General features: G+C 35.1%; 1 protein-coding gene across 1 annotated transcript in view; it reads left to right on the forward strand.

The window, feature by feature from the left end:
* The window catches only part of LOC150102169 (serine/threonine-protein kinase D1-like), a 250,179-nt gene that overhangs the window by 113,670 nt on the left and 112,669 nt on the right, over positions 1-23,840 (forward strand). Inside the window, exons 10-11 of the mRNA XM_090399630.1 lie at positions 8,121-8,198; positions 13,988-14,207. Of these exons, the coding sequence (XP_090255756.1) occupies positions 8,121-8,198; positions 13,988-14,207 (298 nt within the window). The remainder of the gene's footprint in view (positions 1-8,120; positions 8,199-13,987; positions 14,208-23,840) is intronic.

Below are 23,840 nucleotides of genomic sequence, written 5' to 3' on the forward strand. Positions count from 1 at the left end.
CAGTATTGTTGGACATGTATACGTAGTCATGATCTTGTGAATTCCAATGTTGGATAGCAGTTCAGTGACATTCAGAAAGATTATAGCTGAGGTTAGTGTTTAGATGTAATGTATTGAGGATGACTTTCTTAGATTCTGCAATTCTCTCAAGTTCATCATAACATCTAAAGATGTTCTTTGATTGGTTGCAGATGATTGGATGAGTGATAGTATTTTTATCATTAGGATCAGTAGAATTAAGGATGTGATTAGACAGTGTGTTAGCTCTAGTTCTACCATATGTAATTTCTCTCATATGCTCTTTCAGACATAATTCAATGGATTTTTCAGTCTGACCAAAATAGGACACATTGCAGTTGCACCAAAGACGGTATATGCCAGCATATTTTAAACTGTTGTGTTTTTGTTTTTTGTGTGTTGAGTAAGGAACAGAGCTTGGGCAGAGGAGTGAAAGAAGTCTAGATTTTAAATTTCTTGAGAACTTTAGCTAATTTAGGAGAAACAGAGCTGATAAACTATAGAGATATATAGCCTTTTACATGATCTCTATCTTCAGTGTGGCAAGGAGGTGGATTAAATAGTAGCTTTCTGTCTGTTTAGAATAACCATTTTTCTGAAAGGTTGTAAAAAGAAACTGTAGTTCAGAGGAGGGAGTGAGCACATTTACCTCATGTAGATTATGCTATAGTTTGAGATGGATAATGATGATATTGTACTTGAAGATGTCCTTAATTCTACTGACCATAATGATAAAAATTCTATCACTCATCCAGTCGTCTGGAAGAAATCTGAGAACATCTTTAGATACTATGATGACAAACTCGACACAATAATTGTGGAATCTAAGGAAATTGTCTTCAATCCATTACATCTGAACAGTAACCTCAGCTATAATTTTTTTGATTGTTACTGCACTGCTATCCAACTTGGGTGTTCACAAGGCCATGACCATGTGTATGTGCCCAACAATATTGTGTTATTTTGAACACCTTCAAATATCAGTGATACGTTGGCAATTTAATTTATAGCTATGTTTTTTTGTATGTCTCTTCTGGTGTATTGCACTTAATGAAGTCTTCTAAGAAGACGAAACTAGTTGTGTGCTTTATTTAAATAAAAAATAGTCATAGTATTTCTATTTTTTTATCTCTCAGCTTCCAGTCATTTAATCTCCTTCAAATATATATATATATTTGAAGGAGATATATGTAGAGAGAAAGAGAGATGTTCATTCTCAGAAAGAATAGAATTTTGTCTTTGAAGATTGTATTAGTTTGAAACTAAAAGAAATGATAAAACTACAGCAGATATCAAGAATTTGTGGGAATTTATTTTTGCATTTTCTGATAAACAAAAATGCAAGACATATATAACAAGAAATATATAACAACAACAATAATAATAACCGTATTTTAGACTGGAAGACTAAAATATGTCTTCCAGTCTAAAGGTCTGACTGTCATTGAACAACTATGAAATAAAGAAGTTTTAGTATAAAACTTGCTCTTAAAATTGAATTTTAACATGTAATTTAAAGTACATTCAACCTTCATTTTAGCAAATACCATTATAACAAACTTGCTCTCTCTCTCTCTATTTATATATATATATATATATATATATATATATATATATACACACACATATACATCATCAAATTCCTGCCATGTACCCTCAAGGGGTGTACAGGATATGATAGTACCATGAAAAAAATTACATCATTATTAACTTCCTATCTACAATTTTTCTCCTAATCAGTCTGTTACTTGTCAAGACTCCAACATTATCAGATCTTATATTTCTCTCATTTAAGGCACATTGTACCGTATCAATCCACCTATATCTTGGTCTTCCTCTGGGTCATTTTCCTGCCAACCTGGCATAGAACACTTGTTTTGCTAATCTTTCTTCGCCCATTCTGTTTAAGTGACCATACCACCTGAGATTAGCTCTGCTAACGCATTCCTGGATGCTGACAATGTCAAGTTCTTTCCTAATATCCTCGTTTTTAATATGATATTGCCATTGATGCCATCTGTTCATGCCTATAATCTTTCTCAGGACTCTCATATCTGCAGTCTCTAGTCTTTGGTCAAGTGTTTTACTTCTGACCCAGCTCACAGATCCATAAGTTAAAACTGGTTTGAACACTGTCTTGTATACTGCTAATTTAGTGTTCCTACTAATTTCTCTCTTATTCCATATGAATTTACTCAATTGACCTCCTACCATACCAGCTTTGCTGATTCTGTTGTCTATTTTTATATTTAATTTACCATCTTCAGTAAAAATCGTGCCTAAATAGTTGAAATGTTTTACTTGTTCCACAGGTTCTCCATTCACAACGATTCTGCCTATTTTCATTGTCTTTGTCTTTTTATTGCTGACCTTCATACCATATCTATTACAACTGCTATTCAATTTAGTCAGAGAATCTTGCAGACTTGTAGCGGATTTATTTAGAAGTATAACATCATCTGCATAAAGCAAAGAGCTGACATTAACATCTCCAATTTTGATATCATGTTTAATACCACTTTCCTTCATAATGTGATCCATATAGATAATGAATAACAGAGGGGATAATGTACATCCTTGTCTCACACCAGATTTAACATTAAACCATCTTCCTGTACTTCCTTCAATTCTAACTGCTGACTTACAACTCAAATAAAGACTAAGTATTGCTTGTTATAATGTCCCATTGACACCATATAACTGTAGTGTATTGAATAGCTTCTCTCTTGGCGCCTTGTCATATGCCTTTTCCAAATCGACAAAACTTAAATACAGATCTTTGTTATATTCCCATGCTTTCTCCACTATCTGTCGTAAAGTGAAGATCTGATCCTGACGGCCTCTATTTGCCTGAATCCAGCTTGTTCTTCACCAAGCTTTTCTTCCACAATTCTTCTCAACCGTTTCTCAAGTATACTTGCATAGATCCGGGAACACTCAGTAGGGAAATACCTCTGTAATTCTCACATTCAGTTTTATTTCCCTTTTTATGTATGGGTACTATGAGAGCTCTACTCCAATCATCGAGAATTCGTCCCTCTGTCCAGGCTTTCTGAACTATGCAGTGCAGCCACCGTAAGACTCTTATACCACCATACTTCAGCATTTCTGGTCGAATATCATCTACTCCTGCTGCCTTTCCACATTTCAAGCCTTTGATGGCTTTTTCTACTTCAAGTATGGATATGTATTCCTGACTGTATGCCTGTTGAGTGTTTTTTACCACTGTGCTATCACTGCTTGTTTCATTTAGCAGTTTTTCAAAGAATTACTCAAGGATATCTTTTTCTCCCGTTTTCATGTCACCTTTATCATCTCTAACTCCTTTTACAGCATTCTTTCCTCCATTCCTAAGCTTCTTCAACAACCGCCAGAATATTTTGCCACCTTCTTGATATTTATTTTCTATATTCTTGCCAAAGTCCTCCCATGACTTTTGTTTAGCTAGTTTTACACAGTGTTTAGCATTCTTGCATTTGTCTCTGTATTCTCTAAGAGCACAAGCTTACTTATTTGACAGGAACTTTTTCACTGCCTCTTTATCTTCCTGTGTCCCCCAGGGAGTTCTGATTTTTTTATCCTTGCAAACAACCTCACCACATGCCTCTCTGGCAAAATCAATCAATGTTTTCTTCAGAGTTTGCCACTGAATCTCCAAGGTTTGATTCCTGTTCTCAAACTCTTTCATTTTTTCTTCAATAATATTTCTGTATTTTAGTCTACAGTTCACATCTGAGAGCTGCTCAACTTTTATTCGCTTTAAAACTTTCTTACATGTTATTCTTTTCGATATGAAATTCAATTTTATCCTGCTCAAGACTAAATAGTGATCGCTTCCAATTTCAAATCCTCTGTACACTCTGGTGTCCTGCACCAGGGAGAAAACATCACTATCAACAATAATATAGTCAATAAGACTTTTCTTATTCCTAGCCTCTTCTCTCCATGTGAATTTGTGCACATTTTTATGTTGGAACATGGTGTTAGTAATAACCAGTCCATGTCCTGAGAAGAAATCCAAGGTATTTGCCATTATTATTAGCTTTGCTCTTTTCTCCAAATTTTCTCAAAATATTTTTGTATGTCTCACAATCATTTCCTACTCTGCTATTCAGATCACCAACAAGGACCAACTTTTCCTTTTTCATTGTGTCAGTTGCTTTTTCTATAGCCTCAAAAAATTCCTCCACTTCTACCTTAGTAGAACCTTCTGTGGGACCATAGGCACAAATAAGTCTCATTGTCCAGTTCCCCATTCTCATATTTGCCCACATTACTCTACTTGAGACTGACTGCCATTCAAGAAGATTAGCCTCGTATTTTGTGTTGAATACTATGACTACTCCTTCTTTTCCTTGTTTGTCAATATAACTGAGAGGAGACCTCCACATAGCCTTTAAAGAAATGCGGAGAACCGACCAGGGGTTCTGACCTAATGTCCAATCCTCGCCTTCTCGTGGTGCACCCTGTTGGGTATCTACTTGGATACTGAACGAATGAGGATGGACTGGGAATTTGGGATTTAGCCGACCAAATTGTATTCTTATTGGTTAAACCAAAATAAAAAAATGATGGAATGATACACACACACACACACACACACACACACACACACACACACACACACACACACACACACACACATTAAAAAGTTCCATCAATATCCTCAGATGCTATTTCAAAGAAAATACATAATGACTAAAAAAAAAACTATCCATAATGACAGACTATTTTGATTTCTAGAAGTTGGCTGTAGTGAGATGCAGTTATAAGGATTTGCTTTCTCCTGTCCTGCGAGCACCTACCCTGCATTTGCTTATGCATTATACATGGTATGAATTAAAATCATTAAATTTTGTGTCAGGCTCCTTATCCTAATTGAAGGACAACACTTTGATCAATGTCTCCTGAGCACCTCCCTCCCTCAAAAAAAAAAAACTCTCAAAGTCTTATGAATTTGAGTGGTAAAAGCTATAATAATCAAATATAGCATGTGGTTTCTCATGTAATAACTTAAACTACCATCAATATTAAGTTCAGCTCCAACTAAACCTTGCAGATTTTATCTAAATTAATAGCAAGAACTAGAATTCCAGTAGCATGATATTTACTATACCTTTTAGCCATCATCATTCTCTTGATATGTACTCTCAAGGGGTATTCAAGCTACTGTGACAGCACTACATAATTAAATGTATATTATAATTAATTTCCTATAAACTATTTTCCTCCAAATTAGTCTATTACTTGTCAGAACTCTAATATTGTCGTATCTAGCATTTTATTCCTCTAAGGCATATCTGTCCACTCAGATCTTCCTCTAGGTCTCTTTCAAACAAGGTTTTGCTAACCTTTCCTTTCCTATTCTGTTTAAGTTGCCATACCACCTTATATTAGCTCTGTTCACACATTCTTGAATGCTAACAATGTCAGCTTCCTTTCTTAATATGATTCTGCTATTGCTACCATCTGCAGCAAAACTTATTTGAACACTGTCTTGTGTACTGCTAGTTTTGTGTTTTGGCTAATTTCTCTCTTATTTTATATAAATTTCTTCAACTGGCATTCCCACTATATACCTGCTTTGCTTATTCTGTTATCTATTTCCATATTTAATACAACAATCTTAGATATTCTGATGATACCATTCTAATAGCAGAAAACAGAAACAAATTAATCAAATTACTGCAGCTACTAATCGAAGAAGGTAAAGAATTTGGATTAGATATTAATGCAAAAAAAAACCAAATTTATGAAAATCTCGAAAGAAAGCAGATCCGAGCCAGAAATATTCATAAACAATATGAAAATTGAACATACAACAGAATACAAATATTTAGGCACCTACTTTACTGCAGATGGAAAGCAAGATAAAGAAATAAAAATAAGAACAGCCATAGCTAAAGATGCATTCTGGAAAAATAAAGATCTGCTCAGAAGTTCTGTGAGTATCGAGACAAAGAAAAGAATGATAAGAACATTAGTGTGGCTAATTTTCACATATGGAAGTGAGACCTGGATATTCAAGAAGAGAGTAAATAAGGCAACAGATAATGGTCTTTGAAATGTGATGCTATAGGTGAGCTCTGAAAATTCCATGGACAGAACATGTGATAAATACAGATGTCCTACAGAGAATGAGAACACAGAGATCTTTATTACAGAAATGATCCAGAGAAAGATGAGATTGGCAGGACATGTACTGTGAGAGGTACAGCAGGACAGAGGATACTAACAGTTTTAGAAGGAAAAATTATGGGAAAAGGATCAAGAGGCAAAAAATGAAGGACATGGCTTGAAGATATAAGATCATGGACAGGATCACATGGCTATGCAGAAACAAAAAGGAAAGCCACCAACAGAGAGAACTGGAAGGACATGGTGCTGCACCCTCTCACTGAGGAAGCTACATGAAGATTTCCATATTTAATTTGTAACATTCACTAAAAACTGTGCCTAAATAGCTGAAATATTTTACTTGTTCTGTAGGTCATCAAATAGCTGAAATGTTTTAGTTAAATGTTTTTCTATTGCATATCAATGACATGTGTGGAAGGGAGGGGATGACAAAAGTAACAATCTCCTTACTGTTTTTTTTTTTTTTTTTTTTTTTTTTTTTTTTTTTTTTCCCTCTAACAGTTGAAAGTTGTATTCTTTTAGGGAGGCTGTTTCAAAGAACAGTAAATGAAATGAAAAAGAAGGCAGTTGGTTTCATCGATTTTCAAGCTGGACTTTAAATGGATTTTGGTTAGCAGCACCTCTTGTTCTTATGGTTTTGAATAAAAGCATCTATTTATTTATTTATTTATTTGTGTGGGGGTTCCCCCCCATTCCTTCCTCGACCACCCTTTAGGACTGGCTGAGCCCTCCTCATAGGGATTAAGTATGTATTTTTTGACTGTAGCAGAGTGTGTTCACGGGACGAAAAACCAGAGTTTCCAGGAGAAAAAGCCCCCTACCTCCATATGAGACTGGCTAACTCGCCTTTAATTGAAAGAGACCAGATAAAGGTTCCTCACATCATGGACAGGAATCGAACCCAGGTCTTTTCCAACCAAAGGACTTCGTCTATACCGACTGAGCTATGGAGGCTCTAAAGCATCTATAGAAAGGCACAAGGCAGAAACTGAACATCTGTTAGAGAGGAATTAATATGTATCTGTGAGAGGGATCATTAATTAACCAGACTGACCTGTAATTTTTACATTCATTTTTTTTTTTTTTTTTATATTTTAGATTCTCTTGTAGATGGATATTATGAGAGCACAGCTTCAATCATCTTTCATTTAATCTTCTTTCTAGACCTTTTTGAATTATGCAGTATAACCACTATAAAACTTTTATATCTGCATATTTGAGTATTTCTGGCTGAATGTCATCATCTTCTTGACCTATCTTTGCACATATCAGTTTTCTGGTATTTCTAACTTTTTCTACTTCAAGTATTGATATATATTAATTATTTTATGTCTATCTCACACACATAAGAAGTTACAAAACCTGAAACAGCATTGTGTTATGTTGGGCACATGATAGAGAAAATGGTATGGAAAAGGTTGTTCTAGTAAATAGAAAGGTGGAATGAAAGAAAGGATGAGAAATTAATTATAATTTTGGAACTGAACTGTGTGACAAGCAGCTGCATGTCATTATCTTTAATATGATTAGATGAAAGCAGAAAAATGATAGCATTCAGTTCTTACATTGGTGGGTTTATTCCATTGGCTAACATTTTACCCCCCCCCTTGTTTAATGAGTACCACCCCATACAGCATGTTTTTATCATGTTGTATAATCATTTTTGTTTGTGATTGAAGCCAGTGCATTTTGGTTTATTAGGTTCCAAATTGACAACCCATTGTTATTTGTTCATTAATCACTTGGATACCCATTATGGAGCACATTGATTAAATTTCTTTTCCTGTTCTTTTCTCTGCATTCTTTGCTTGCTATAGCATAGGTCTCCTAGTTATATAGCTTTGACTTTTAAGCAGCTCACAGTTATTTAATGTAAATTTAATTATGCTATTTAGTTTAGCTTGTAGTATCTTACATATTGTTTTGTTGTCTTAACATTCTCATTTTTATTTTTTCCTGGTTAGAGGAAGCATCACTATTGGCGCCTAGATACTAAATGTATCACAATGTTTCAGAATGAAAGTACTGCAAAATATTATAAGGTAAGTGTATGTATATATATTTGTATATGTAATATTTTAAATTTTAAGAGTTGCCACTAGGTGTCATACTGAGAAAGATTGTCGTCAAAAGTACTCTGAAAGATAAGCATATTTGTGTTAAAAAATAGCAATGTTGCTTTATAAATTGTGTTGGTTTGGTTTACATTTAGATATTTAAGTAAATATTTGGAGTATTGTATAAGATGCAGTGCCATGCCATCAGCATTATTTGTGACCAGTCATGTTTATTTTTGCTGCTTTTAAAATAAGCTGTTTTCTTTAAAATTTTGCATTGTGTGAGATTTTATTAATTAATCTAAGTGTGTTATAGTTAATTGTTTGTGTAGTCGATTGTTTATTTTATGTTTATATGTATAGTGTATGTATGTGGTGTAACAATATAGGCAGGTGAGTCCTTTGAATTTAACTTAAAATTTTTTTTCTACAGTATGTAGTGGGCGGAATGTATGCTTTTAAAATTGGAATACTATGCATGTAGGCATAGTATTCCAATTGGCGGAGACAAAACTCTTTGTCTCCGCCAACTACAACGAACTGCAACTATCATCATCATCCACATCAATGCCATCTACTGTCCATCACTGGTATTTTCACAGTGAATTATAAACGCCCATGCCCAAAGCCCAATTATATAATAATATAATATAATGATTAGGGTTATTAATATTTGCATTGTGTCAGCAGTTAGAAATGAAAGAGCTACAGAAAGATGTTTGGTGTTAAATCAAGTGTGAGAAAAAATATGCACTTTATCTCCATTGTTATTCATCATTCAGTTTATTGGATAAGAAAAATGACATTAAACCTGATATCAAAATTGGAGATGTTGATCTCAGCTGTTTACTTGATGTGGTCATCATTGTCTTCCTATTCAGGTTCTAGGCCAAGTGGCCTGTTCTGGACTGAGTCCATCTTCTTCTTGGTCATCCCCTATTCCTTGTTCCTCTAGGATTATATGTTAAAAATCTTTTTTGGTAATCTTTCTCTTTACATTCTTGCTATCTGTTCTAGCCAGTTTTTCCTATATTTAATCATTGAGTCCGTTATTGGGATTGATTCTAAGATTTTTAATTATTTTGTTATTTCTTTTTTTATCTAATAGAGTAAGTTTTTCTATTTTCCTAAGGAATTTCATTTCTGTTGCCTGAATTCTTCATATATCCCTTTCTCTAATGGTTCAGGTCTCACTTTCATATAATGTGTAGGTTTGGCTATTGTTTTAGACTCTAAGTCTTGTGTGTTTCTGTATGTAATTAGGTTTAAAGGTTCTGTTTAATTACTCCAGTGATTTTTATAAAATTTGTCATCTTAAAATCAATATCTATTTCATTTATATAAGATAGTTCAGCCTAGGTATTTGAAATTATTAACTTGTTCAATTATTTTATTATTTATTACTATTTTGCTTCTGACAGTGTTATTTCCATAAAAAGCCATGACTTTAATTTTCTCCATTGACATTTCTAGGCTATATTGTTGTATAATATTATTTAAATTATAATATTATAATTTACCCCAGGGGCTTGCAATTGCAAGTATGGGCCTGGCACACCCGGGGTACCTGAGCTAAGTTCAACTATGGTAACATTGATTGGAAGGAGGAGAGGACACATGGGAGGAAGGAATTGGATTTTATGCAGTTATTAAGGGATAACTACCTGGGAGAGCATGTAATGGAATATACTAGGGGGCTCGAGAGTGCTTGATTTAGTAATTGCATCTGAGAATTTCACTTATTCAATATGACCACATTGCCACCAATTGGTGAGAGTGATCATAAGGTCTTGACCTGGGAGGTGGCTAAATGCAGGGGAATTTTCAATTAAGAATTACTGGGGAATTCTTCATGTGGAATTACTGGGCTGGTAAGTATGACATGCTTAGGAGATTGCTTGGATCAGTGCCATGGCATGCACTATCAACCTCCAGCCTTGCAGTTTTACATGCAAGGAAGCGGTAAAGGAGCGTTTGAAGGAGGTAATGGCTGACTGTATACCTGGAGTCCAGATAGTAAATTAAGTAGGGGTTAAATGGATGAATAACATCATTAAGCTTGAGCTGCAAAAAAAAAAAGAAACAACTGTGGATGGAATTTAAGGAGAAAGGTGACTTGCAGGCACACTAACAGTATAAAGCACAGGCCAGAAGGGTAACGAGTGTGGTAAGAAAAGCAAAAGCGGATTATGAAAGGAAATTAGCCACGCAAGCTAAAGAGAATCCCAAACAGTTTTTTCGATATGCTGCTAGTAAAAAAAAAATGTATATGGCAGAATGATTTTAAGGAACGCTGATGGTAGGGAGGTAACTGAATCAGTTGATATAGTGGAATTGCTGAGCGAGCACTTTGCAAGAGTATATCATCCAGGTGGTGATATTACAGGAATGAAGGAACCAATAGCTTATACAGGAATTGAGGCGAACGAAATGGAGGTGAATAGTATATTACAAAACCTTATTGTGAATTCATCTGTGGGATTGGATGGTATACCAGCTTGGGTCTTACATGAAGCAGCTAAAGAATTGTCAGCGCCCTTGACCTTTTTGTTTAATTTGAGTCTCGGGTCTGGGTTAGTCCCGAGGGGGAGTGGAAAGAGGGGAAAATAGTTCCACTGCATAAAGGAGGTTCCAAGACTGCTGTGGCAAATTACCGACAGATCAGAAGTCGTTATCAAGGTTTTCGAGAAAGTAGTCAAGAGAAAAATACAGGAATGGATAGATGAATATGGGATACTGTATGGGGGACAGCATGGTTTTCTGAAGGGTAGATCATGCCTCAGTAACTTGCTCACGTTTTATAACACAGTGATGGCTGAACTGGATAAGGGTAATGGGTTTACAGTGATACTGCTGGACCTTGCTAAGACCATTGACGGGATACCACATGGAATTCTAATCAGTAAACTGCAGCTTATGGGGATGGATATAAGGTTGGTGAGATGGATAGGAGGGTGGTTGATGGAGTGATATCAGATAGTAGTTTATTCGGGAGTAGAGTCCAAAAGACGGCCTGTGACTAGTGGTGTGTCACGGGGTTCTGTTCTTGGACCACTACTTTTTAATTTGTTCATTAACGATATAGGAAAGGATCTGAGAGGAACTATTCATTTGTTTGCTGATAATGCAAAGTTGGGTAGAGCAATAGTGAATGCACATGATGTCAAAATTGTGCAGGATGATTTGGATAGATTGGAGGACTGGACTAAGGAGAATGGTTGTCAATTTAATGTGGCAAAGTGTAAGGTTATGCATTTTGGGGTGCAAAGATTAACAGCAGTATACCACATTAGTGGAACTGTACTCCAGGAGATTGACGAGACCAGGGATTTGGGAGTGTTGGTGGATAGGGAGTTGAAGTTTAGGGGGCACATTGCAAAAGTGGCTAAATCAGCTCATCAAATCACTTAGTTACTGAAGAATACTTTGACGAGCAGAGACAAGCAAGTTGTTGTTCCTCTGTATCAAGCCTTGATAAGACCCCATCTTGACTACTGTGCCCAGATTTGGGTGCCAGGGTTTCTTGATGGGGAGGAGGTGGAGAGGATCAAGAGGCAAGTGACCAAGATGATAGCAGTTCTATGGAATGAACTTTATGAGAACAGGTTGAAGATTTGTGGTTTGCAGAAATTGGTTGATAGGCGGAAAAGGGCTGATATGATTGAGACATTTAAATTACTGAAAGGTTTCTATAAGATTAATTCAGTGATATTTTTCAGAACAGGACTGGTGGTGGGAGGACTAGGGGCCATCCATGGAAACTGGGCAAGGGTGTTAGAACTAGGTTTTTTACTTGGAGAGTGGAGAATGAGTGGAATAGGCTGCCAGAGTCTGTTATGGGGTGCCATGACTGTGAATGAGTTCAAGGCAAAGTATGATAGATACTGTGTGGATGTTGTATAGTTGTTCTTGACATGATGTTTAGGGTCTCCCTCGATGAGTCTAAGGACTCCTTGGAGTTGCCTGTAATAATAAGTATGGCCTGCTTCACTCTTTTAGCCATACTTCTTTCCTGTCTTGTTTTTCGTCTTGATCTCTTTTCCATCTCCTCTACTAACAACTATAAAAGAGGAACAATACTATAATCTTTACTATCCTAACCTCTTCTAACTCTGGAGGGGTTCCTCCATTCTCTCCTGAAGCTCTTAGAGTAGTCAAGGGCTAAGGGGAATTTCATTTTCATTTAATAACCACTAACCAAGGTAAGCTTGATGACCTTAAGGTGGCAATCCCACCATCAAGCTAGACTGCAGGAGGCCAGTAACCCTCTCAGTTGAATTGAAATTCACTAAAAAGACTCAAGACAATTCAAAAAGGATGGACCCTATCGGAAATGACCCAGCTCGTTTACTTTATGTAGATGATGTTATACTCCCTTGCATAAGGGTGGTTCTAAGACTGCAGTAGCAAATTATAAAGCAATCAGTATCTCAGGCATTGGTGGTAAAATTACTAGAAAAATTGGTCAAAAAGATAATTCATGAATGGGATAAGAATATGATACTCAGAGGTGCAACATGGCTTTGTGAAGGGGTCGGTCATGCCTTAGTAATTTACTATATTTTTATAATGCAGTAACAGTAAAATTGGATAAATGAAATGGCTACATGATGATTTGGCTTGATTTTGCAAAGGCATTTGACAGAATACCACATGTAACTCTGTTATGCAAATTAGAACAAATGCGGATGGATATGACACTGGTTATGTGGATTAGAGGGTATCTACTGGACAGATATCAGAAAGTGGTATATGGAGTGACAGAATCGAGGTAAAAACAGGTAAAAAAGACAGGTATAGTGGTGTGCTGGAAGGTTCAGTGCGGACCACTACTATTTCATTTGTACATAAATGACATAGGAAATATTCAGGAAATATAAATTTTACATCAGAATATCTTCCTGTATTTTCTTCAGTTTGAACTGCTGACTTACAACTTAAATATAGACTTTGTATTGCTCTGTATAATGTTCCATTTGTCCCATATAATTGTAGTGTTTTGAAAGGCTTTTCTTTTGACAACTTGTCTTATGCCTTTTCTAGATCTATGAAACTTAAGTACAGATCATTGTTATATTCTTATGATGTCTCAAGTATGCTTGCTTAGATTAAACTAAGTATATTGATTTTTTGGTATCTTTAATTTATGCAATGTAACGACTACAAAACTTATATACCTCCACATTTGAGTATTTCTAGTGGAACATCATCTACTCCAGCTGCCTTTCCACATTTCAGGCTTTTGATAGCTTAAGTGGTGATATGTACTCCTGTTTCCTGTATACATATCACCACTTACTGTTATTAAGTAGTGATATGTACTCCTGTTTCCATTCCTTTCACTATTTTCTACCACTTTTCTGTCACCGCTTGTTTTGTTTAAGTTTTTCAAAGTGATTTCTCCAGACAGAATATCCTTATTTTCAGTTTTCACATCATTTTTATCGTCTTTGATTCCTTTTACAGTACCCTTCGTTTCATTTCTAAGTCTTTCAATAATTGCCTCCAGAATATTTTGCCTCTTTCCTGATATTTATCATCAGTATTCTTACTGAAGTCTTCCCATGACTTTTGAGTAGCTCCTTGTGCACATAACGCTCTTAATAGACAGTACATTCTGCACTGGACAGTTAATATGAGAAAGAGAGACATCGACACCTGTAATATATGTGATGACATTATGCTGCTGTAATTATAGCAGTACACTTTTTTTTTTAAATTATTCTTTAACAGAATTTGTTTTTTAATTCATTTTTTTGCAATTTTTTTATTAGGAAATACCACTTTCAGAAATCTTAGCAGTGGAGACCGCAAAACAAGCCTTAAGTCCTGATCCAACTCGTCATATTCACTGTTTTGAACTTCGAACAGCTAATGTGGATTATTATGTTTGGGAAGAGGCTGATGTTGCACGTAACTGGGAAGTAGCAGTCCGTCAGGCATTGATGCCTGTGACAAATTCATCGGCAACTATTCAAAACAATGATGCTACAGGTAATATTAGCATATCTTTTTTTTTTCATTACTTCCAATATCTTTATAATGTTTATAGAATATATAGTTGTAAGTGATTGTTCCATGACTTTCTACCATGGGATTTTTCAAAATGAGCCTTAATTTGTTATTCTGTTACCTAAAATTAGATCTGTCTAAAATGACTGAGTAAATGGGCAAGGGAGTGGGGATGCTAGTTCAATGTTGCAAAATGTAAGGTTTTAAAATTTGCAAAAAGATGATGTAGAATTTACTCTTGATGGGTATATATTGTTGGAGGTGGAGGCAATAAGAGATCTTTGGTAGATCAGGTGGATAAGGATCTGAAATTTAGAGGAAATATTGCCAAAATTGTGAGGACAACACAACTTCTGGCAATAATGCAGGGGGGGGACGACACTGACTTGTAGAAGTAAGGAGATTCTGGTTCCATTGTATAAGGCCTTGATTAGGCCACATATGGACTACTGTGCAGAGATTTGGTCATCTGGTTTTCAAAAGGATGAAGAAATGTTGGAGAGGGTCCAGAGGCATTTGACCAAAATAGTTGCAGAGTCTAGTGGATAGGAGGAAGAGGTGGGGGTGATGTGATAGAGATGTACAAGTTAGTAAGGGATTGTTCTAGGATTAATGTTGAAGAGGTTTTTCATAAAATGGTGGAAGATTGGGGGAGAACAAAAGGTTATCCCTGGAAGCTGTATAAGGAGGGTGTGAGCAAGGGAATGAGAAGCAGGCTTTTTTTGCATGGAGAGTTGGGAATGATTAGAATGCATTACCTGAGAGTGTGATCTCTGCAGACAATTTGAATGTGTTTCAGTCATGGTATGATGAACTGTGCGAATGACAAAAGGGACCTCATAGATAAGTCTGACTCCATGGCATCTTAGCATAATAATGTTATTATTATTATTATTCCTTTTTTCTATAAGGCACTTACTTTATTACTTTTTTTTCAATAAGGCACTTTTATTAGGAATTGCTTTTGTTTTCCTGAAACAGAATTTTATTTTTTGTGGCTGTGATGTAGCTTTTGCAGCTTCATGATGGAATTCTTTGGATTTCAGGTTTGGATTCAGCACACCTCAAAATATATTTGAATCACTTAAATTAATTTGTGACAAAAAAAAAAAAGAAAAGAAAAGATTTTTAATTTGAATCAGTGTAATCACAGTGCAATTCCACCAAGCACTTAGTGAACCGTCTCTAATAATTTTGATACCCCTTGATCTCTGTAAGAAAAGCCTTAGTGAGTAAACTTGAGGGTCACAATCTAATATTAGTCTGACCGTAAACTGATTAATTAAACCTGTATCCAAGTTACTTGGTTTTAGTAAACCACTGAGTCTCTAATATTGAGGAAGGTGAGATATTTTGAACTAAAATCATGTATGAAAAGAAAAATACAGTAGAATCTGCTTATTGTGATCGCAGATAATATTATCAATTGGCTATTGTTATCAAAATCAGTTGATCCCAAACACCATTTAAAATGAATTTTAAAAAAATCCGTCTATTATAATCAAAGTTCTGGTTATTGTTATCAAAATCCTTAAATGTTTAGCCTTTAGCATCTCAGAATTCTAAAAAATAAGAGTTAATCAGGAGAAATTTGATAAAGAACATGTGTTGAAACCTGACTTTTTTGTTTAAATCCTTGAATCTTATTCTTCCGTAAATCTTATATCTTCCAAGCAAATACAGGTGGATAATCTTAATCTTCTGCAAAACTTAAATCTTCCAGGCAATTGCAGGTGGATAATCGTAATCTGTAAAACTTAAATCTTCCAAGCAAATGCAGGGGGAGGGAGTATAAATACAATCTAATTGTAATTTTTCGAGTTTATTTTCATGCTTTCTTTCAGTAAGTGAATTTGACTTTAAGTGCTCGTTAAAACAGCCCTTAGCATTATGGCAGAAGCAAATTAAAAAAGTAAGGATTTATCTTTTCAAGAAAAGCAAAGAATTTTGGAGTACTATGATAAATTTCCCAAAATGATTCAACGTAGTGCAGCTGTACATTTAAAAATTCACAACCACTCTTGTGTAACTTAAAGAAGATCAAACATTGAAACTTCAGCTCTTACAAATGAGAACATGGATCAGAAGAGAGCCTGATTTGGTAAGGATATTCAAGTTGAATCAGCATTAAAAATTTGGTTTAGTAATGTTCGTGAAAAGAATGCTTCGATTAATGGACTTTTGATGCGTCAAAAAGCAGGACGTGCATAAACAATGAACAAATAAAATTTCACTGCAACTGATGGATGTTTTAACAGTAAAAAACGCAAGAGAATATTGTGTACAAGCCTATTCATGGCAAAGAAAAAAAGTGCTGAATTTTTATCAGCTGATGTGTGGATTAAGACAGTGGCCAAAAATTATTGCTGAATATTTCTCCCGAGGATATTTACAATGAGATGAAACAGAACTCTATTTTTCGTGCAGTGTCTAAGCATACTTATTTGTTTAAAAATGAAAATACTAAAGGATTTAAATCTTCAAAAGAACGAGTGACAGTTTTTTGTTGTGCTAATATGAAAGTTGAGAAATGAACACTCCTAGTGATTGGAAAAATTAAAAATCCTCGGTGTTTTAAAGGCTGCAAATGTTTGCCTGTTGGCTACTGTTTTAGTGCAAATGCTTGGATGATTAATGACATTTTCAACAATTTGTTAGTAAGTGGGATCTTAAAGTAAAAAATTGTCTTGTTAGTAGGCAACTGCACTGCATACAAACAATTTATTGTTAAAGAACATCAAAGTAATTTTCTTGTCTTCGAACATTACATCGCTAATTCATCCATATGACCAAGGCATCATGCTAGTTTTTAAAGCTTATTATCGCAGGGAAGTTCTTTTATATAATCAAGTTCAGAATTATAACTGAACTTGATTATATAAAAGACCAATCTGCTGCAAGTGCAATTGCAAAAAAAAAGATTTCTCTTCTTAATGCATTGCATTTGGTTGCAATGTCAGGGAAGCAAGTCTCAGAGAAGACTATTGAAAACTACTGCTTCCAAAAAGTGGATTTTTTAAGACAAACTCTGACACTCCTTCTTCTGAAGAATTTCAATATCTTACAAATGAAATTTTTGATAAAACCCCAGACGACATGTCAAAAGAAGAATTTGAAAATTGGTTGGATATTGATAACAATGTTGAGGTGGTCGCTACAATGACAGCATCAGAAATATGTCAAGCTGCTTCTGATGAGAACTTTAACTAATAAAGGGTGTCCCAAAATTCACGCAAGATTTAAATTTAGTGCCATTTGTGCAGTAAAGTGTCGCCAATGAGTAAAAAAAAGACAGCGTGACAGCTGACAGTTCAGGGTTATTAAAAATGGAGTGCTACACAAAAGAACAACGCATTTTCATTGTTGAGCAATATTTTAAAAATAATGAAATTTGGCAGCTACAGTTTGCAATTTTCATACAAAATATGGTCGGAATAGTAATTCCAACCATATTTTGAAAAGATTAATTAAAAAATTCAAGGAAACTGGATCAATTAGTGATCTTATACACTCTGGCTGTCCTTCAACAAGTCTTTCAACAGAAAACATCGAAGCAGTTCGTGAGAGTGTTGCTGAGAATCCAGAAACATCAATTCGGCACCGTGGTCTTGAATTGGGCATTTCGAGAAGCTCTCTACAGCGTATTCTAACGAAAGATTTGCATCTTTATGCTTGCAAACTTATTGACTCAAGAACCGAAGCCTACTGTCCACACACAGCGAAGAGAGTTCGTTAAATGGATTATGGAACAACAAGTGGATGCTTATTTTTCGAAACAAAATCATCTTCAGCGATGAGGCTCATTTTCATCTTGACGGCTTCGTTAATCTTGTCACATTTGGGGTTCAGAAAATCCACAAGTGATTGTTGAGAAACAAATGCATCCACAACATGTCACTATTTGGTGTGGATTTTGGGCTGGAGGCATCATCAGTCCATTCTTCTTCGAAAATGCGGCTGGTAAGGCAATAACAGTTAATGGTGCTCACTATCGCGACATGATAATCCAGTGTTTTGTGCCTAAATTGCAAGATATGGATGTGGACGACATGTGGTTTCAACAAGACGGTGCCATACAGCCTGAGAAACAATTCAATTACTGCACGAGTCATTTCCTGGTCATGTAATTTCCCATTTTGGTGATCAGAATTGGCCGCCCAGATCATGTGACTTAACGGCGTTGGATTTTTTTCTTTGGGGTTTTTTGAAGTCTAAGGTTTATGCCAACAAGCCCATGACCACCCATGCCTTGAAGGAGGAAATTGAGCATTGTATCAACGAAATTCAGCCACATTTATGCAAAACGGTCATGGAAAATTTCGACAAAAGAGTGCGTATGTGCCAGCAAAGCTGTGGAGCCCATTTACCCGATATGCTATTCCATGCATAACCCTATACTGTATACTTTATGAATCAATAAGAAATTACAATTTTTAATTAAAAACCTGTGTTTTCTATCAAAATTACTTCTTGCGTGAATTTTGGGACACCCTGTAGAAGAAAGTGAACCTAATACAAGTATAGAAGAACAAATTTTAGAAGCTCCCCCAACCAATGCCCAGATGCAAGTAGCCATATGAATACTTTGTTGCGGTGTGCACCATAGAGCTACAAACTTCGAAAAGCATTTTGAGTATGAGCAATTTATTCATGAACTACTAGATTCAAAGACACGACAAACAACACTGGATAAGTTTTTAAGTGTCTACTGTATGTTGTTGCTTATTAAGAAGTTGTTCGTAACAATAAATTGAAATAAATGATGCTATTTTTTATATCCTTTCTTTAATGTTATCAGCCGGTTATTGTTATCGAAAGCAACTGTCCCAAAGTGATCACAAGCAGTGTCTACTGTATACGAAATTTTTTTTAAAAAAAAAATAACAGTTAAGCAGCTTTCAGAAATGAACTATAGACTGAAATATATAAATATTATTGAAGAAAAAAATGTGAATTTGAAAACAAAACAAAAACATTTAAATCTCATTGGCAAACTGAAGAAAATATTGAATGATTCTGCCAGAGAAGCATGTGGTGAAATTGTTTGCAAGATATATAATCAAAACTTCGTAGTGGTTTGAAGATAATAAAGGGCAGCCCTGAAAAAAGAAATTGTAGCAAAAGTTTTTAGCAGGTAAAGAAAAATGTAAGAAAGATAAGTTGTGAGTAAAATTAACTAAATAAAAGTCAGTGAAAGAATATCAGCAAAGTAGCAAAATATTCTGAGACCATTGTAGAAGCTCAGAAAGGAGGAAGAAGTACTGTAAAAGGAATCAGATGAAAAAGTTAACATAAAAATGATTAAGATATTCTGATGCATGGAGAAATTACTTTCAGAGGTAAGCAGTAATGAAAAAGTAGCAGAAAATATTCAAGATCAATGTATTCAGTAGCACATATGAATAAATACATGAAAGAAAAAATCATCAGAAACCTAAAATGTGGAAAGGCAGCAAGAGTGGGGTGGTATTTGACCAGATTCTCAGATATAAAACTGCTAACTTGTTTTCACCTTAATTAAATGATTCTGTAATTAACAAAGCAGTGCACTTTTTTTAATAGTTAATTTATTTATTATTTTTTTTTCATGTTCTGTTTCTTAAGATATTCCTGTTGTTCTCAGATGAGTGGATAAAAGTCTGATGAACATCTGTCCAGAACCTAAAAAACAAATGGAAGAATTTAAACTTCTTAAGCAATGATTGTTTTATCCACTTTCAGAATTAGAATATAATAGGTCCCTTCCATGTTTGGATGGTTTCTCGAAGCTTCATACAAGAACAAACTTAGAGTACTAGCACATATAGGGAGATATCCCCATATTATATCCCACCATCAACGCATTGGAAAAGAGGCATTATCATATTCCCCATGTGACAGGACATACAGCATCTAAAGTGACAAGTAGAAGCTTATGCTACTCAATATATCCCTATCACAAAATGGGTACAAACCTGAAGATATAAAAATACGAAGCACATTCAGAAAGTAAGTTCCAGTCAAGAATTAAAAAAAAAAAAAAAAAAAACCTGGTAGAGAAGTTATTTTATGCTAAAATACTTACATATATACTTTATTTTTCCACATAGTTGCCATTGACTTCCAGGCAATTTTGGTCTCATGACACTAGCTTCTTCATACATGCATCAAAAAAGTTTGCTACCAGTGAGTTTAACCACTGAGTTACACTGTTCTTCAGTTCCTCATCTTCTTCAGAGCACTGAGATGGGAGCCACTGTTTCATATGCAAGAACAACAGGTAGTCAGTGGGCAGAACATCAAGGCTATAGGGTGGGTGGCGAAACGTTCCCACACAAACTTCTGAATTTGCTGAACAGTTCGAGCTGTAGTATGAACTCATGTTGTCATGCAAAAGCACAATCTTAACATCATTCCTCATCTTTTGTTCTGAATTGCTCGTCTGCATTTTTTCGGCCTTTCGCATTATGCATCAGCATTAATTGTGATTCCTCATTGAAGAAATGAATGAGCGAGATCGCTTTTTGATCCCAGAAGATAGTGGTCATTCATCAACATCTGAAAACAGTGGCTCCCATTTTTTTGTTTTCAGAGATGATGAATGCCACCACTGCACTGGTTGTTATTTTAACTCAACATTTGTGAACAAAATCCATGTTTCATCACCAGTTACGATATGAGAAAAAGTTCATCTCCTTCATTTTCATAATGCTCCAAAAATTTTTGAACTGATTTCACTCGTTGCTATTTATTCACATTGCTCAATATTTTTGGGACCCTTCTGGCACACAATTTCTTATAATCCCAGCTTTTCTGTCACAGTTTCATGAATGACTGGGCTGAAACTTGTGGGAATTTAAAAGAAAGTTTCATAAGAAATGATTCTAATGAATTTTTATATTCACTCTTTCCACCAAATTGTCTGTCAGCATACTTTCCAGCAACTGTGCTCTTCATTGCAAACAACTTTGTGTGCCCTTCTTACTGTCACTCATTATGTTAGGTCCATAAACCTTATGCTATCATCGACGAATTTCAGTAGCACTGTTGTTTTTCCCCAACAGAAGCCTTATCATACCACAAACTTTGCAACTGGCAGGATTTTTTTATCACAGCACTCAGAAATTCATAGAAAACGGCAAATGATAATGTGACAAAAGTAAAATGGTCAATAGCTAGCTAGCTAGCGAGTCACTCTGTGCTACCAGGCATGCTTGACCCCTCTCCCATATCTTATTTGGGGTAAATTCTGAATGGATCTTACTTTCTGGATGTACCTTGTATATGTAGAATATATAAAAAAATCCTATAACAGCCATTCCTAGGAAGCATCAAAGTAAACAAGATATCTGATGCCACGAAGGGACCATAACTCACCTTATTTCCAACACATGCCAGATAAAATATCAAAGATATTAAGATGACATGAAATAAAGGCAACATTCATCTTTCTTTGTAAGGTTCTACATCTACCCAATCACCACTACATCCTCCCTTGTGGGAATGGCTAAAGATATACAGTATTTACTGCTCTTGAGGTGTCTGAGAAAAAGAGCAATATTGAAAAGATTAGGAAATGTTAGCTATGTCTAGTCTTGCATTCCACATGATACTACCTGTTATATGCCACATTATACTGGCTATTACATCTATAAATTCAAGAAAATATCTGAAATGTTGTGCACCCACCCAGTATAATAAAAATTGGAGACTTATTTTGCATAACATAATATTTGGTCCTCATCAAATATTTCAACCATGCAGGCCTAGAATATAACTGGCATCATGATTTTGACTATGACAATGCTGCATGCAGTATTGTCATAGTCAAAACTAGTTATATCATAACTAGACAGGTGCAGGGCCCAGGATGAAGGAGCCCTGAAATGGGGTATAAAAAAATATTCAGTATTATATTTTCATTTTTAAATTTTAAATTTTGCTGCCATGAGGGCCGATTCATAAACATATATTATTATATTTATAAACAAAATTTCTATTTCTATCATTTTTTTTTCCCAAAAAAATGGGAATGTAAAATAAAATATTGCACAGGGTCCATGAAAAGCTAGTTACAGCACTGCCTGCATGTATATAATATTGCTGTGTACATATAATTGTTAGACTAATTAACCATCGTTTGAATTTGTATTTGCTTCTGATTTGTACCTAGATGTAATATTATATCTCCAGTTATACCATCCTTAGCTTTATATTTCTTGTGGAGAAGCATACCATAAGATATGCAAATCTGAGATCAAGACTTGTTAAACATGACTTCTATTGCATCCTCCATGGAGTCGGCAGACTCATCATGGGAGGTTCATTCAACTGACAACATATTTATCATACTGAAGCTTAAAATCCTTAACACTCCTTGCATTAATAACACATTCTGGTAATGCATTCCATTCAATAACAATTCTCCATGTAAAAAATCTACTTTTTATGCCCCCTCTTCGCCACACTCTTACATAACTTTCAGGTATGACTTCTGGTTTTTCCTCCTCTCACCTTCTACTCTTTTTATAATACCATCTGGATTAATCTGATAAAGTCATTTCATTAACTTAAATGTCTCTATTATATTACCTCTTTTCCTCCTATCCAACAAACTCTCTCCATAACCAGCATTCCAAAGTCCTGATATTGTCTTAGTTACTCATCTCTGGACCCTCACCAATGTTTCCACATCACACTGAAAACCAGGTGACAAAATCTGAGCACAATAGTTCAAGTTGGTCTGACCAGTGTTTAATATAGTGGTACAACTACTTCCTTATCCCTTGTTAGAGTACTTCTTATCACAGCAGCACTATGATGTGCAGTCTTCAACACTTGCAATATGCCTCATAAACTTCAGTGTACTGTCAACCATCACTTTCAAATCTTATCCACTTCCTGCAGTTTGGCACCATCAATATAGTACACAGCCTTACACAATGCAACACCTTACACTTATTAATACTAAAACTACAACCCCACTCCGCTGTCCAAGTCAAAAGACTATTCTTCCTGAAGGGAATTAACATTAGCAGTGCTACTTATAATTCTCCCCAACTTTCCATCATCAGGAAACAACTGAAGATCCCCAGTCAATCCATATGATATATCATTTACAAACAAGATTTAAACAGGATTAAAGCAAGAATATAATTTCTTGTCGAGTATAATATAGTTTGTAACTAAGTGAAAAAAACTTTCTTCAAGTATCTCTAATCCAGAATATTTACCTTCTGTATTGATTTAACACTGATTTAAGCTTAGTATCATCCCGAGTCCTAGCTCCCAGTGAGGAGGCCTCAATAAAGGTCAAAACCAATCTAGATAGTGATCCTTCCCATAATGCACAGTAATATACATGTCTAAAAGAAAGTGTGCTTTGCATTATGGAATTATGGAATACTGAGGCAACTGATGTGAAGTCAACAATTTCTGTATACAAGCTGATTTGATATGATACTTCAGATGCAACCGTTGTTCGCTTAAACTTGGGTGAAGGATCAAAACAAGAATATAATTTCTTGTCAAGTATATAATATACAACAGAAATTTTTGATTGATGTACTCACAATACATATATAATATAGATATATATGTATTCATGAGCTGGATTAAAATTTGATGACTTAAAGT

Source organism: Typopeltis vanoorti, chromosome 10 (genome assembly GCF_054136105.1).
Source record: "Typopeltis vanoorti isolate ZY-2024b chromosome 10, IOZ_Tvanoo_1.0, whole genome shotgun sequence".
NCBI lineage: Eukaryota > Metazoa > Arthropoda > Arachnida > Uropygi > Thelyphonidae > Typopeltis > Typopeltis vanoorti.